Source organism: Peromyscus californicus, unplaced genomic scaffold (genome assembly GCF_007827085.1).
Source record: "Peromyscus californicus insignis strain IS unplaced genomic scaffold, ASM782708v3 Scaffold_7__1_contigs__length_154581171, whole genome shotgun sequence".
Classification (NCBI taxonomy): Eukaryota; Metazoa; Chordata; class Mammalia; order Rodentia; family Cricetidae; genus Peromyscus; species Peromyscus californicus.
Window position 1 is genome coordinate 101,973,347 of NW_026294595.1, and position 16,922 is coordinate 101,990,268.

Genomic DNA, 16,922 nt, shown 5'->3' on the forward strand with positions numbered 1-16,922 from the left:
GACACCACTTATTAAAGAGAATGTGTGATGTATGTGCCTTTTCAGTGTTTGAAATGATATGTCTTTAAGCTGTAGGGAGCAAATGGGCCAGTAAAGAACCACAGAACTGGAATGGAGATGTGGTTCATTTGATAGAATGGTTGCTTAAAGCTCATGAAGTCCTGGGTTCAAATCCCAGTATCACTTAAAGCCAGGCATGGTGGGAAAGGGGGGTTATTTCCATCCTAGGATGTGTTCTAGAAGATGTTGAGCAGAGCTTTAAGTAACATCTGGTTAAAAGCCACGCCATCAAGAGTGGGGTGCCTGGCAAGTCTTCCATGTTGTGGGGGGTGAAGAGTTGGCATAGGCCCACTCTCCAGGAACTCTGGATTATTTGGTCTCTGTTGGCTGAGTCCTCAGCCACTGCCAGATGTACACAACACCCTCGTGGAAGATGATATCATTCAAGGCCTCCAATCTATCCAATCTGATAGATTTTCAGATACCAGAGTACCAATATTCAACTGACCCTATAGAAGAGGCAAGATGAAACTAAGAAAAACAGCCACCAGGAGCAGGTCACCAGGAGCTCCCATCTACACAAAAGACTCAGTTTAAAATAACTTTGCTTAACATGCTCAGATGTATAATAGATCGGATAAGCAACTCTGACAGAACTGGAAATAATTTTTAATTGCTTTTATTTCATTTGTTTAAATCCCATCAATTATATCTAAAAAAAATACAGGGTGTCACTTCCTCACCCCCAAGTAACAAGTAACAACCAAAAAACAAACAAACAACAAAACAAAAATCTTCCAACCTCTGGGAAAAGCCAAAAAAAGAAAAAAGGAAAAACAAAACAAAAAAACACCGAAAAACCAAACAAACAAAAAACCTTGTTTGAGACTATGCTTGCAGGATTCTTAGCACATCATCAGTACCACTGTCCTAAGTCCTAGCAGCAAAATTGCTGCTGGTTCAAAGGCTGCAATTCCACATAAATATGCTCAGAAACACAGCAGACCACTACAAAGGCCAGACTCTGGCTCTGCCCTCAGCCTAGCTCTCAACTCCTGAGTAGCACTTGCTCAGACCAAGCCCATCAAGGGTTTCCACCCATCACATTTGACTTCCACAACCCTACATATAGGCTCTAAGGAGCCTCTCCACTTTATCAGAAAAAGAAATTGCGGATTGGGGGACCTATCTCACATGTTGGAGATGCCCCAGCTAGCAGCATTAGAAGCAGGCTATGAATCACATGATTAGGCAGGCTCTGCTCCCCACACTGAATTGCTGTCCAGTCCCAGGATGCCTGCAGTCAGAGAGGCCTTGGGATTTTTCCCACAGATGCCCATTAAACACAACTGTACACTGAACCTCAGCCTTAGAGACCCAGCCTCAGGGACCCAGAACCAAAGCTTAGGGAAGTGAGAACACGGTAATGGAACAGACACTTGTCCGTATTGTCTCCCTTTTCTTTGTCCTTTCTGGACCCAGTGTCCAGCACATAGGGACCATGCAGAGACAAGTGAGGGCAATCCCAGGCCATATGTGCAGGATGGAAAGGGGAGTGCAAAACCCTGTTCTCACCACCAGATCCTTCCTGGGGAAGACAGTGGGGACCACCCATGCGACCGTCTGTGAGGCAAAGGGGGAGCCCCGGTGTGGCCCACATCCCCGGTCCTCTTTTAGGAGCCAGTGCTCAGAGAGAAGACAGGGCCAGCTCTGCTATTTCTAACCTGGGATGCAGACACGACAGTTCAGCCCTCAGACAGGAGATCCAGACTAGAGCCTGCAGAAGGCTCAGGGGTCATAACTTCCACCATGACATCTGCTGCCTACTTGGTTAGGTGGCCAGCAAGCAGGGCCCGGGGGCCAGTAAGACAGCAGTGAGAACACGGGAAAGAGGGGCAATGGGGGGGGGGGGGGAGGGGGGCAGGACTTCCACGGAGAGAGCAAGCAAAGGGCTGGGGGAGGGAACAGGAAGGAGGTTGAGATGGGTGGGGGGATCGAACTCAGACAAGGGGAAAGGGACTTGGACGGGAAGCAGGGAGAAAGAGACGGGGTAAATGGAGGGGCCTGGGTCCCACCTGAGGGCTGGAGAGGAGCTCCCATGGGTGGAGAAGAGGCCCTTCCTGTTGCTGGAATACCACAGCAAGGAGGACAAGGCCTCGAGACCCAGAAGGACCCATTGGCTCTGTAGTGCAGTAAGGGCGGAGTATGATTTGGGTCATGAGGAAAAGCATGTAGACGCGGGACCAGGTAAGCTGGAGAAGGGGATGGGGGCGGGGGGCGGACAGGCCAGCACTGGAGGCCAGCCTGGCTCTGGGAAAGTGATTCCAGAAGTCTTCTGGTCCAGGCTGAGACAAGGAAGGAGGGCAGGAAGCCCCGGGATCATCTTGCCCTGTTATAAACTAAAAAGAAAACCGGTGAAGGTGGGGGGGAAGGGATGTGTCCCGTCCACACTGACCCGTCTGGGCCAGCTTTCCTACCCTCCTTCGTGTTGAAAACCCCAGATCTGAGCCCCTCAGCTCAGGCACTGAGGGATTATGGGGGGCAGAACTCACCAGCGGGTCCTACAGCTTCAGGGAGGTGACCCTGGGGATGTGGAAAAGCTGTGTCTCCTCAGAGCTGGTGGAGCTGTGACATCACAGGAGTAAAGTGAGTCCCCAGCACAGACCCTCAGCCCTGACACAGGGACAACTGGAGCTCTGAGGTCCCTGCCTCAGGAACCTTCCAGAGGATGATTAGTCCCAAGAAGCTATTCCCTGGGTTCAGATGTGGCAGGCTTATGTGGGAACTTTCGGGCCCCAGTGCTCCTCAGAGCTGGGCCAGAAGCTCTCTCTGCATGGGAGGGTTCCGGACAGGGTGTGGCCCAATGGCTGTAAAGAATTCCTGGACATCTGATGCCCACTGTGGTTCTGGCAGCCCCTTACCTGAGGCGTTTCCGGATGGGGCGGAAGTATTTGGAGGTCTTGACTGCGAAGATGATGCTGGGGATGAGGAAGAAGGTGCACCACCCCAAGCAGAACCAGAAGGCATTCTGGATGGGAGCCATGTGGTCAGCTCACCAGGCTGGGCAGTGGTGCCTTCCCACCAGCCCTGTGCCCAGAGGCTCCGCACTGACTCCACACGCCTGGCCTCATGCCCTCCTGCTGACTCCTGTATCCATGATAGGCTGGGGACACTCACCCAGGGGTCAGCCATCATGTCACATAGGATCGCATGACCATTGTCCAGGGCTCCAGAGAGGGGCTGGCAGGTGGCGATGTGCTGGGTCACCTGTGGTGCCAACATGAGATGGGTATATGTGGAGACATATTCTGAGGACGAGGCTAAGAGGCACACAGAGAAGCCCAGAGACACAGCTGGGGTCCACCTCACACTTGAACATAGAGTGCCAGGTGCACACACAGACAGAATGGTCATGGGCCCACAGGAAGGACAGGACACTGAACTTCTTGTTCAGCGTAGCTCTGGCCCCTTGCATCTACTCACCAGCCCGTATGTAAGTCCTACTGTGTCCCTCATTATGGTGTTAAGTCATTGTTCCTGGAGAGGCAACGTGTGTGTGCACACACATGCCTGCCCTCAAATGCATGAACACATACATACACAGATACTCAAGGATAAACCAAACCCCTGTGAATCCTAGACCGTTCCTAGAAGTGATGGCCCACAGGATGTGCAGGTGGGCTTTGATGGCTGGCCTTAGACAAGCAGGGTAAGGGACCTATCCATGGAAAGGCATGGGGGCAAGGAGTAGATGGAATGTTCTAGAAAGCTATGGCCAACCTAGCCTATGCTTGGGCCTCACAAAGGGACTACGGTAGAAATGGGGGCGGGGGGAAGGATCCATTTTGTGAACAAGAGTGGCAGATGGCAGGTTTGGGAGTTTGGATCCAATCCCAAAGGCCTAGGGTACCCCCAAAGGGCTCCACAGCTGGTCCACTGGGGTGGGTATACTTTGCGGCTGGGTGGGGTTCTGAGGCCTCACTTACCTCTTCTCTCACCCAGGCCACATACTGAGAGAAGTAACCCATTTCCCTGGTCAGGAAACACTCAGAGGCCTACAGGAAAGAGAGAAGCCCAGGGTTGGCCGGGGTCCTGCCTCCCCACCCCGCTCCATGTCTGACATCATCAGGATGAGCCTGGCTCTCATGGGAGCCACAGTCAGAGATGAGCTGGAGGGGAAGCCTGGGGTAGACACTCCGTGTTTGGCTCAAAGGCAGCACTCTGCCCCCAACTCACATTCCTTACGATGAGGTTGGTCTGGGCAGGCAGCTCTCCTTTTAGATGAGAGACATTAGCAAGGACGTCTGAAGTATCCACCTGGAGGAGACAATAGCCCAAATCAGCTATCCATCTGTCCACTCACCCGCCAGTCCATCCATCCATCCTACAATATACCACACATCACCTTGATGGATGAAGGGCAGGCTCTAGGACCCAGAAGCCAAAAAAAGAGGTCCTCAATGATCTGACCCCTTTCCCCTTCCCCCTTCCCTTTCCAATGGGACAAGACAGAACAGAGATCTCAAGGCAGCCAGCCAGTCCTGTTTTCCTCTACTGCCCACCTGTTCTGACCCGGCCTCCCACTCCCATGAGCCACCTGCAGATTTGGAGCAGAGGATGCCAGGGCCTTGACACTGAGGTTGAGCGTGGCCTGTGGAGGAATCAGGGTTATTACAGGCAAGGATTTAGAGGCAGGAAACGGAGAATGCGGCCGGCCCCTCCCTCCTTTCACTGCCCTCTCTCCATCCCTCCTCTCCCTCCTGCCCCAGACTCCCTCCAAACTTACCACGAGACCCTGCTGGGGGACAACCTTCTCCTGGTAGAGGCTGCGGAGCTCTCTGGCCTCCTCCCGTAGTTGCTGCCTCAGTACGGAGTCATTCTGAGGGCAGACGAAGGGGTTAGAACGGCCCCCATCCCAACAGGAAGAGCAGCCCTCCAAGGGAGGCGAAAAGTGCTGGGCTCAGAGAGAAAATCCTCACGCTCAGATTTTCCCTGCTCTAGGTCTGCCCGGAGCTGCTGGATGCTACTAAACGTGCCGCAGCCCCATGCAAGCTGAAACCGGGCAATGCTCTCTGCTCTACCCAGAGCCAAGGTGGCTGTGGAGTCTGAGATGTCTTAAAGAGAACGTCAGAAACTGGAGATGTCTGTAAATACAGAGAGTGGCTTCCTGTGCGGAGTGTGCGCATCCAGGGGGGTTCCCCACCGCACCTGTCCTGGCAGAGCCTGAAGCTGGCCCTGCTGTGCAAGGTTAGGCCAGAAACGTCATCTGATCAGAGACTGGGACAGTCTGCAGATGCACGGACAGAGGCCCAGAGATTCGAAATGGCCTGCCCAAGGCCACACAGAGAGATGGCAGCAGTGTCTGAATGAGAACTGAAGCTGCAGGCCCCCCCAGGTCCAACAGCAGGGTAGAAAGCCTCAGCACCCACGGCTGGGGCCCTCAGTCTCCAGCCTCCGTCCCCGCCCTCTCTCCAACCCCAGCATTCCTAGTCCCTCCCGCCCAGATCTTCTTGATGGCTGTCTGGCTAAAGGGTCTCTGCTCCCTTCTCACTTGAGCCTGGGCCAGTCCTTCCAGCTCCTGCGCCAGCTGCTCCATGTCAGTCTTCACTACAGGCTTCTGGATCTGAGGGAAGACAGGAGACACCAAGAAGGCTGAACTCAGATGTCCCCAGATACCCTCAGCCTCTGAATTCCCAGACTCATCAAATGTGCCCTGCATCAACTAAGTCCATTCATTTCCACCCTGCCCCCCATCTCCAGCTCTGTTATCTCAGAGAAAGCCTCATGTAGCATAGGCTGAACCCAAGCACATCCTCCGCCTTCTACCTCTCAAGTGCTGGGATTCAGTCATGTGTTACCATATCAGGCTTCAAGTAGTACTGGGGATTGAACCCAGGGCTTTGTGCGTGCTAGGCGAGCACTCTACCAATTGAGCCATGTTCCCAGCCCCAGCTAAGTCTATTGTGACGTGAGTCCTGGTGAGTTTGAACTGAAGCTGTGAAGTATTTCTGAGTTTCCAATGGACTAGAAAAAAAACCAAGACATCCCCTAGAGGGATTTGAAGAAAAGCCAGTGTCCAGCTGGAAAGATGGTTCAACAGTTAAAATGGTTGCTCTTCCGGACGACCCGAGTTGGGAGTTGGATTTCCAGCTCCCACTTGGTGGCTTACAACCATCTTAACACTCTAGTCCCATGGTATCAGCTGCCCTCTTTTGGCCTCCACAGGCACTACATGCATGTGGTGCACATACATACATGTAGGCAAAACACCCACGTAATGTGAGGAAAAGAATGAAACCCAGTATCACACCACTACCCTCAGCAGCAGTGGGTTCAGGACCATGAACAGCAACACATACTCTTGCTTAAGGGACCTGGGGATGTGTACTAGTTCCTTAACAGGAAGAAGTCCCAGGAGTGGAGAGACTGCGAGGAGCTGGAAAGAGGCAAAACACACAGAGACTGGCCCTTCTGTTCAGTGCCACATCTTGCTGGGGAAGCAGATGTGCCCCTCACCAACCTGTACAAGGAAGTCTCTGTAGTGGATTTTCTCCAGCCCGCTACCCTGCAAAGCCTCCAGGTCCCGGTGGGCAGCAGGGCTCAACAGGTCTAGACCCTTTACATCCAGCTTGAAGTTCTGCAGCTCCTGCTGAAGCTTGTGGGTGTACTGGAGGAGAAGACAGGATGAGGCACATTGCTGAGCCTGGTGGCTTGGCTCGGAGCCATCACCTGGTTCTCCAGGTAGACACACCCTCACAGGCTCCCAAGAGACCTCTACTCAGAGTCCCAGGCTGCTTCCAGGGACCACGTGACTACTGGGCTGTGACACAGACTTTCCCTGGCCACCTGATACAAAAACAGCTTTCTGGCCCTTCTTCCTCACATTCTCTGTATCAGGTCTTCACAGTACCTCATGCTCCTAGATCCCTTATTCCTGGGCTTGTTGGTAACATCAGCTCAATAGTCCTGGGGACTTTGGCTCTTCTGCTGTAAGCCCCCTCATCTGCAGCAGAGCCTGTCCAGTGGTGGGGGAGTCCAGTTTGTAGACTTGTCAGTGAGTGAGTGAATGGGTGAATGAATGGATGGAGAATGAATGACACGTCCACATTTCTAGGAAAGACACCCAGCATTTGCCTGTCTTGTGGCCATGACATCCAGCTTCGATATCAGAGAAGGCAGCCCATCTCTGGTCACCTCTCCCCACTCTCCGAGGCAACCTTCCTCCAGGGAGAGGGGTCCCCAACTCCCTTAGCAGCGGCATTTCAGGCATCACTGACAGGGATGGGACATGAAGCAGTAGACAGTCTGGTGTCCTGGATGGCACATTTTATCTTTCTGATCTATGCTGATTGGCTTTTTGGTGTCTCTTCTGAGAAGTTTTTTCAAAGTCACCATGCAACCTCAAAGAACTGCCTGGTCCCTCAGAACCAGAAGCCTCATTGGTCCATGCTCTTCTGTAAGATGGACCCCTCCTCTCTGGGGCTGAGACCACTTAAGGCTGAGATGGCTTCCAGCACCAGGGCTGGAGATCCCCTGTGCCCAGGCTGCAGAGCCTCCAGCTGTGGGGCCACTATAAAGACGCTGGAGGGAAAAGGGACTGCCATTAAGCAAACATCCCTGGCCATGGCTTAAAGTATCGAGTCAGGACTGTTGGTTGTCCCATCCCGTGACTTGGGATGGAGACGAATCCAACGTGTTTCTTAGGAGGATCAAAATGAGCTAGTTTCCTGGTCCTGAAGCTTTCTGTTGTCCGTACTGACGAGCGCCTCTGTTCTCCACCACTCCCACTCGGCCTTCCCACTCACTTCTGCACCGAAGTCCACTCTAACTCCCTGCACCTGCACCGCTTCGGGCAAATGGGCCACCTGAGTCCCGGGAGGACTGACAGCCTGATACTCCGGGGTCGGGCTGGGGATGGGCGGATAGAATCTGCCCTGGTCAACTACTGGCCCTGAGGTGCAGCCAGGACCCCAGAGCGCTTTCCATCAGTGTCGCTCGGTGGCTCACTCCCGTTTCACTCCCAGCTAGAACATGCCACCCAGTACCTGTCCTCATCAGGGCACACACAACCCCATTCTTACTGTCCCAGTCCTCTCCTTCCATAACCTGTGCTGTATTGAGCTTTCTCTGGAGCACATGCTCAGAGGCATTCATGGCAGCCAGCTACTCACACACCCACTCACAGCCCTGGAATCTTCCATAGATCAAGCCCTGGACAGGCCCTGAGTTGGCTTGAGGTCCCTTGATAAGAGATTTTTTTTTTTTTTTTTTTTTGTTCAGAGATAGTGCCCCAGAAGAACAGAAGAAAGGGATGCGCGGGGCGGGGGGGGGGGGGGGCGTCTTAACAGCCATCTAGAACATTCTATCACCTGTTTGATATCCAAGTGCTTATCCAAGTCATAGGAGTCATTGAGCTGTAGAACATTCCAGAGTACTGCCCCTGCCTTACACTGTCTGGGGAAGGAAGATACACATCAATAGAGAGCCCCTAGGGGTGACAGGTGGGGCTGGCATCACGCTGAGGGGATACCCACTTTTGCTCCTCCCTTCAATTTCCTCACTCCAGCCCCAATCCCAGGCCTCCCACTCACCGGTAGGCCTGTTGGATGCTGATGTCCTTCCTCAGGCCAAGAAGGTAGGACAGGTTCATGGATGGGGGCAAGTTCCCCGGGGTGTCTGCAAACTGCAGGTGGGCAGGAAGAAAGGGAGCATAGAGAGGTGAGGGGCAAGGCTGCCCTAAAGCTTGGTGCCACCCCCACCCCGTTACCCTCTAATTCAAGTGACTCCAGGCCCTGACTCCTCATGGGGACTTTGCCCGTGAATCTCTGGCAGTGATGCAAGCAGGACTTTCAGAGTTAGGAGAGGGTGTGGGTGCCACCGCCTGGAGTCCTTGATGGGACCCGGGGAGCACCTCAGGGGCTCGGGGCTCATGGGTGTCTCTCTCTCCGCCCCCTCTCTCCCCTGCATCTTATCCCCCTTCCTCCCGTCCCTATCTCCTGTTGGCGCCTCTGGCTCCCACTTCCTCCTGACTCAGTTTCTTGGCCCAAGCTCCCGTCAGCTCCCTCGGAGCTGGATCAGGCCCAGGCCCACCTCATACAGCTCTCCACTCTCCCAGCTCCGGCACACCAGCGTCTGCACATTGCCGCCCACCAGGAAAGTGGCGAAGACGAGGAGGATGAGGGGAGCTGCGAAGAGGAAGCTGAAGGCCACGCCTCTGGAGGTGAGAAACATGGCTGAAGGAATATGGAAGCTGACTGCCCTGGACCAGGCTTGTCCCCACCCACATCCTGGGACCAGCACAGGCCAGGAGTTGGCAACAAGGCATGCCTCCTGGGCAAAGAAGGCTAATCCAGCACTTCTGGCAGCTCCTTGGCACCCTCACCCCCACCCCCATCCAATTGCTGGGTCCTGCTGCCCTGGAAGCCTAGAGGAAGGACACCTGTTTGTTCAAAGAGCCATTTCTGAACTTAGGGTCCGTGGAAGTGACCCGCTCCACCAGTGTTCAACCTTTCTAAGTCGTCACTGGCCCAGTGAGACATGAGTCATCTACATAGATAACACTTCAAAGAGACTGCGCGGTAAGGTCCCTTCCACCAGGGCCCCTGACTTACAGAGCCTCTTTGTGAGTGGGCACAGCCCCATGCCAGGCCGTGAGGCTTGGAGAGTGGCATGTGGGGTGGATTGCAGTTCCTCACTATTCCCTTTGACCAGGCACCTTGTGTGATAAACAGCTTGGCCAACTGCATGTGGCAGCCTGGGCCTTAATGGCCATCTAGTTTGAGGATGACAAGCAGATAATGCCTTTGATGCTGCCTCCTGATGATGGCTTTGGGACTGCCTAGAAGCTGAGTTAGGGATTCTGGAGCTGTGTTTGGGCTTGCTGGGCATACTATAGTTAACAATGGCTGTTGCTGTCCCTGCATCAGCCCAACCCCCTTAGATAGGGGAGGACACCGAGGCCCAGGGAGATCGTTGCTTTACCCAGAGTCACCCAAGGTGTGGGGACCAGGTCAGCACCAAGGTTCATTCCCCTGACTTGCCAGACTCCACTGTACTGGGGGGAATCTGGCAATCCAGCAGTGAGAGCCCCTCCCCCTCCCCGGCCCCTTCTTACGCCATGAGGAAGCGGGCTCCAGCCTCGCCTTTGCTTTCTGAGTGGCTGGGGTCCTCCCTGGCGAACAACCCCCAGATGCCTAGGCTGAGGCCCAGCAGGTTACAGACCACGACAAGCAGGATGGCGGAGCACAGCACGCATCCCAAAATCCACCTGCCACCGAGAGAGTATGGGGCTTACTGAGAAGGAAGGTGTCTGGCACCAGAGGGCTGGCCGGGGACTTAGGCTTCTAGGCCCCAGACTGGGTCTTTAGAAGTAGGGGTGCAAACATTTCCTGAGGTCTCATAGCTTTTACAGGGTCCCCAGGCTGAGGTCTGGGGGTACACAGCCAGGTGGGACATGGAAGCCATAGGAGTTAGAGTTCTTGGCTTAAAAGAAGGCAGTGGTGTTGTCGGGCCGGAAGTGGACAGGGATAGGATGGGGGCTCAACACGCACTCACCTGTACTTCTCATATCGTTGCACCTCCTTCAAATAGGGGCGGCTGCGCTGTTCCAGCTCCTCCAGTGCCCGGCTCCAGCGCAGAGCTGCCTCTGAACCTGGGAATCCTTGGGCCAGCATCCTCACACCTTCAGGCTGCTCAGCCAGTGCCTTTTTCAGATCTGCCCAAAGCTACAGGGTCTCAGAGGATACAGAGGATACCCAGGAGCCAAGGCCAAACCTCTGGGACCCATAGAGAGCCCACCAGGCGGAGAAGACAGCCGTCCCCACCACTCTGCCCAGCTCCTCTCTCAGCAAGCCTCCCTGGAAGGGGTATGGTGGGGGTAGCATGCCAGGAAGGCAGCCAGGCCCCTGAGCAGGGCCTCACCTTTGAGCACACTGGCCATCTCCACTGCAACCAGGAGCGGGAGACTATTGAAGGTGGCGTTCTCCTGCGGGACCAAGCAAGGCTGTGGCTATTGCCCGTCACCTGGAATTCCACCTTGGGGTCTCCAAGTTAGAGGCCCAGAGGGAGGGTGCTGCTATTCGATGCTCCCAGCCAAGGAAGTGATCCTCTTGTTCTTGCAAACATGGCTTCTCCTGCCTACTCAACCCTTCCACACATGTCACTTATGAACCCCTACACCCTCTTCTACTCAGTCACCTCCTAGACAGCGGTGGCTTTCACCCTCTCGCCGGTCCCCACCCACCCCATCCTAACAACCAGCTCTACTCCTTCAGTCCAGCTCCAACCTTCCATCTCCTTTAGTTCTGGCTTCCTTCTTCCCAGTCTCCCAGCATAGCTGACTCACTGATTCCCCAACTCCAGGCCCTGGATCACAGACTCTGACTCACGTGGCACCACCCCCACCGTGGCTGTCTCCACCCAGAGAGCAGGCCTGCCTTTCGGGGTGCAGTCAAAGCACCTGCTCCCTTGTGGCCTGAAGACCCCATCCCTGATGGGAGCCCAGCTCCTCTTTCTGAGCTGCAGACCTGCCTCTCCCATCTGACTGCAGTGGGGACGGGCACCATGAGCCTCTAGCCCAGGTAGCTGCAGGGTGAGGGTGGACTCAAGTCCTGGATTTAGCTGGGTTCTTTGTTTGATTTTTTCGAAATACAGTTTCTCTGTGCAACTCTGGCTGTCCTGGAACTCACCCTGTAGACCAGGGTGGCCTCGAACTCAGAGATCCACCTGCCTCTCCCTCCTGAGTGCTGGGATTAAAGGCATGCGCCACCACCACCACCACCACCGCCTGGCTTAACCAGGTTCTTGTTCCAGAGAGTGAAACTGCTGCTCTTCCCTTGTCAGTTCCCAGGCAGGTGGAGCAAAAGATCAGGTGACCAGGACAGGGCTTACCTCCTGGACCATGCTGGAGAAGTTGGCCTCTGGGACACCCTTCAGGCGATGCAGGACATTGTCCACAGGGGGCACCTGAAATGGAGGGTGTCTATGATACGAGAAGGATCCCTATGGGAGGAAGGAGGTGCCTCTGCACTAATATCCTCATATGTAAAATGGGGACCGCAGAGCCCCCCATCACCCTGAGGGGCAGTGAGAGCCTAAGAAGCCAATACACATGAAGCTCGGGGCTATGTGTGTGGCCCATGGAGAGCTTTGGCTCACTCTAAGAACAAAGGGTCATTAACCCTGGGTGCTCTGGAAAGGAAGGCACAGCCTAAGGAAGGTGTTCTCTGAACTAAGATGCCAGAGGATTCCAAAGGTGCAGGCAAGACCAGCCCTTCCAAGTCCCGGGAGGCTTGTCCAGTGCCTGCACCTGGCTGAAGTCAGCACTCAGCTGCAGAGCACTGGCCCGGCTCAGGGCCCCCTTGCAGTGCCCCTGGCACCAGCCCTCCTGCAGCAGGGTGAGCAGGCGTTCCTGGTGAGCTTGCACAGGCGGTTCCAGGTGCTGCTGACCCTCCTGCAGCTCCACTGAGGTGGTGTTCAGGGCTCGAAGGTGGTCTATGGAAACCTGCAGGGCTAAGAGAGTCACATGTAGCCTGAGGGTCTCCTCCCCATTTCCTGGCGTCCTCAGCACCCTAGCAAAAAGAGACACCATATTCCCTCCTCTTGGCTAGAGGGGCATAAACTATCTATAGCCACAGTGGAAACTGCCGCTGGGCACATGAGGCCAGGAAGTGGGCAGGGATGCCACATACAGGATCCCAGCATAATGGGAAGAAAGACTTTGGGTGGGGCTGGGGTAGTACGTGAAACCCAGGGGTGGGGGATGGGAGAACTGGCTCCTGGAGGACACCTGCCGGACCCACCCACACACAGGGCACTGGTCCAACTCACCCTGGCCCAGGCTGTGCACTGATGCTAGCACCGGGTACACTGTGCTCTTGAGCTGGTTATGAATTATGTTCCCAAGTTTCTCACCGGCACCTGGACAACACAGGACAGTTGACAGGGATGGTCCCCCCAGGAGCTGAGGACATCCCCATTGCCTCCCACGAGCCCTGGGCTCTGCAGGGTGGTGTGGATGGTTGGCTGCTGCACAGGGAGACCCCTTTTGGTGAAGTAGTATCCTGGTGAAGTCCAGGTTAAGGGAGCTGAGATGGTTCCCCAAGGCAGGCCAGGACCGAGGGACCTGGAGCTGGCCAGCTGTAACCCTCACCTTCCAGCTCCTTTAAGACTCGCTCCTGGGGCACAGAGAACTGCTCAGCCACGGCCTGAAGCTCCTAGGCAAACATGGGGGTGTTGGGGGGAGCAGGGGTAAGCCATCTTTCCTGTCCTTCAGCAGCCCCATCCTTCAGATAGGTATTTCAGGGACTTTCCATCGGGTGGCAGTCACGTGCACACAGGAAGGAACATCCTCCCTGCTTTGCAGGTTTATGGGACACAGAGATGCGGTTCTCTGTGTCGGTCTTGAAGCAGGGTACTCACACACAGATGAGGGAATTGTGTAGTACTTACTTCAGGAACATCGGACACCAGGCCTCTCAGGCTGAGCAGGGTCTCAGGGACAGCTTCCACACTGGGGCCTGTCTGACTGTGTGTATACTGGTTAGTAACAAAAGCACAGACCATGCCAATCCTGAGGGCCGGAGGCAAGGAGAAAAGGGTTTGCAGGGTGCCCAGGAGCACAGGGCCACCAGCCCGTCCTCCCCGCTGACCTAGGCCGCCTCTCACAGAAGCATGAGGGTAGTCAACAGCAGGAAGGACATGAGGCTGCCACGCTCACAGGCCATGGCCTTGTGCTCCGTCTTCACTCTGCCCCCACAGCGCCGGCGGCATCGGCAGCAACAGAAGCAGAGCCCGGTGGTGGGCACCAACAGGAGATAGAGGCCGGCAATCACAGCACACACCAGGTAGCCTGCCTCATACCGAACCACCTGGGCAGGGCAGCGAGGCATGAGGGGAGGGGGCAGCCCTGCCTTTCCTCTACTCCCCGTCCAAGACAGAGGTGGAGAGAATGCCTGTGTGCCTCTGCTTGCACCCTGGTGAACCAGGATGCAGGAGGTCAGTGGTGCCCTTGCTATGGTACAGATGAGGTAATCCAGGTCTAGGGGCATTGGAGATCACTGCAAACCCCACCACCACGAGTAAAAAGAAGACGTGGGGCTTGAACCCAGGAAGGAAAAGGATGGCAAACACTCAGCAAGGTGGTCTGAACTGAGCAGGTGGGGCCCTTCTGCTCACCCATAACTCCCTCCCCCGGCACCTGCAGCGCAGACCTCACCTCGTCCCTCTTCACGGAGGATGGATCATTCAGCAGGGCCTTTATCAACTCTAGGGAAAAGAAGCAAGCTGAGGGTTTGGGGACAGCCACTGCCTTGCTCCTGTGTCTAGACTCTCTATCGCCAGGCTAAGGAAGGTTCTCAGAAGGCAGTGTCATGTGGCTGTGACACCTTGCCAGGCCTCATCATGCCGCAGGAGAGGCAGCTGGTAGAAGGCCTGCAAGCAGACCTTCTGGACCCTTCTGGTAGGCCCTGCAGCTGGCCTGGTGGTCCTTTCCCTCCTCCTGCCTCTTGTGGTCCCCCTGACCCGGCACCATGACCCTGGGACAATGAGCCAGATTTAACATTATGTTCTCGCATCTAGCCCCAGCTCAAGGTCAAACAAGAAGGCTCAGGAGCTGCTCGTGGAATCCCAGAACGTACGGAAGAAGAAGGCTGTGTAGTGCCAGAAACCTCACCCTGTCAAGTGCTTGTTGACAGGATGTGCACAGATGCTAGCTGGGGGCCCAGTGCCTGCGGAGGTCCGCTGGGGGAGGGGACACTCACCCGACGGGAAGGGGTTGAGCTGAACTACCGAGAGGAATCGTCTCACGGTGCCATAGAGGGAGTCCAGGGGCCCCGGTGCGCGGACACGAGGGGTCAGCCATCGCGTCCTGGCTACCGGATGGAATGCCAGATCCTCTGCCCCTGCCAAGGCCCCGCAGTCGGCTGCTACAGGTTCAGGCAGGCTCAGGGCCAGTCCCAGGCCCAGGCCCAGCAAGGGTACCACGAGGCCGGGCGAGCGCGTCATGAGTTCGGGCGGGTGGGCAGCACAGGCTCGGGCGGCGGACAGCGCGGGCCAGCACCGGGCAGGCCGTGCATCCTTCTGCAGCCTTCTTCCCTCGGTCCCCGTGGCTCTACAAACCGGCCCGACAGGTTTGGGCTCTGGAGCTACCAGGTCGCCCGCCGGGAGCGTAGGAAGGGCAGGGGCGGAGGCCGGATAGGGGGCTGGGCCAGGCCCAGCCGCCCTTGGCGATCTCAGTGAAGCTTGTGCCTCTCTCCCCTCCCCACATGCTGGGCAAGGACAGCCTGGAGCCCGTCCAGGGGTACCCCAGAGTCTCTGGATGATCTAAGGTAGCCCAATTTCAAACAATTTTCCGCACTCAAACCCCAGCAGCCCAACCTAAGGGCAAGTTAAACATGGCCACTGAATGAAACCCTTAGGACCCCAAAGAAGGGGTCTGAAGACCAGAGTCACAAACCAGGAACTAGCCTGGCTCCTCCTGCTTCCTCTGGAGCCTGTTTTGACTCCAGGAGTGACCTCTGCCAGGCCAATCTGGAGCAGGCACTATCCTTAGGGAGAGAAGAGGGTTGCCCTTTGGTCCAGCCACGCCCATTGGTCATCAGCGACAAGAACTGATAGAAACTATGCTCGGAGATGTGTCTCCGAAGGTCTGTGATTTGTGAAGGATTGAACACTCAGGACCCTGTAACTAAGCAGGTGATGGAGAAATGCTCCTGATGGATGGAGGATACTTCTAGCAGCATTCTTCATGCCACCAGAAACAACCTGGAAGACTGAGGAACTGGGGAGAGAAACACCCTCCAGAACACACTGGGCAGTCATCACAGTGAACTGAAAATGCCCCTTTGGTCTAGATAGACCTTTATGCATTAATAAGCACAAACAGTTATCACAGAACAGTCTGTAGTGTGAAGACACACGCAACAATGATCCTTTCCAGTAGAATCATGGGAGATATATTATATATATATATATATATATATATATATATATATATAAAATATACACACATAAATATATTTAAGTAACTTCAAAAATTACTCGATCTCTCTCTGTGCATGAGTGCAGGAGGAGTGCCATGGTGTGTGAGTATGGAGGTTAGGGGACAATTTTACCAAGCCACCTCGTTGAGAGGCAAGGTTTCTCGCAGTTTCTGCAATTATGCTTTCTCTGGGCTAGAGTGCCTTAGGGCTTCTGGGTAGTTCTGTCTCACCCTCCCATCTTAGGAGTGTTGGGATTGCAGATTCTTGCCACCACATCTGGCTTTCAATTGTTTTATTATGTTTATTTATTCTCTCTCTCTCTCTCTCTCTCTCTCTCTCTCTCTCTCTCTCTCTCTCTCTCTCTCTCTCTGTGTGTGTGTGTGTGTATGTGGTAGTTAAAGGACAACTTGCAGAAGTTGGTTCTTTCCTTCCATTGTTTGCGTCCTGGGGATCAAATTCAGGTCATCAGGGTTGGCACCACCACTGGTGGTGCATTACCCTCTCTGGGTTATAAGAGCTAGTTAGAAACAAGCCTAAGCTGTTAGCTGAGCTTTTATAATTAATAATGAGTCTCTGTGTCATTATTGGGGAGCTGATGGTCCATTGAAAAATCTGTCTACATATGGCAAAAAAGGGAAACTCCTGAAAGTTAAGGCTGGGGTAGGGTTTTGTTTTTTTCTTTCCAGGAAAACAAAAGCACCCAACTAAGGAATCTGAAGACCACTGGATAAATGAGACATCTAAAGAAGGAGGATAAATCATCCAGAGAAAATGCCCTAAGAAAAACAGTAAATTGGCCTAGTGGTATAACACACTTCCAATGGGATAAAATCTCGTAAATCTTACCAAATGTTTGTTTATAATGTTCTCTACAGACATATAAGGCAAATAGTCTTTTTGTAGTCCCAATTCAATTAAAAATTAAAGCTGGCTTTGGAGTTG

At 54.5% G+C, this 16,922-nt stretch overlaps 1 protein-coding gene across 2 annotated transcripts; it reads right to left on the reverse strand.

Moving 5' to 3' along the window:
• Positions 1-663: 663 nt before the first annotated feature.
• Prom2 (prominin 2) lies at positions 664-15,461 on the reverse strand. Of its 2 annotated transcripts, XM_052725045.1 has the most exons (24): positions 14,760-15,452; positions 14,216-14,265; positions 13,666-13,868; positions 13,450-13,570; positions 13,151-13,214; positions 12,829-12,918; positions 12,308-12,510; positions 11,890-11,964; positions 10,921-10,984; positions 10,555-10,714; positions 10,115-10,267; positions 9,091-9,214; positions 8,592-8,683; positions 8,370-8,454; positions 6,521-6,667; positions 5,552-5,623; positions 4,787-4,879; positions 4,598-4,651; positions 4,237-4,317; positions 3,987-4,055; positions 3,178-3,267; positions 2,922-3,028; positions 2,553-2,625; positions 664-2,399 (listed from the first exon to the last, which is right to left on the reverse strand). In XM_052725045.1, the coding sequence occupies exons 1-23, from the start codon at positions 15,001-15,003 to the stop codon at positions 2,562-2,564; spliced, it is 2,505 nt and encodes an 834-aa protein (XP_052581005.1). In that variant the 5' UTR covers positions 15,004-15,452; the 3' UTR covers positions 664-2,399; positions 2,553-2,561. The 2 variants fall into 2 exon arrangements, with proteins under 2 accessions (XP_052581005.1, XP_052581006.1); XM_052725046.1 differs by lacking the exons at positions 664-2,399; positions 2,553-2,625; positions 2,922-3,028; positions 3,178-3,267 and having other exon boundaries at positions 3,981-4,055; positions 4,563-4,651; positions 14,760-15,461.
• Positions 15,462-16,922: the final 1,461 nt, after the last annotated feature.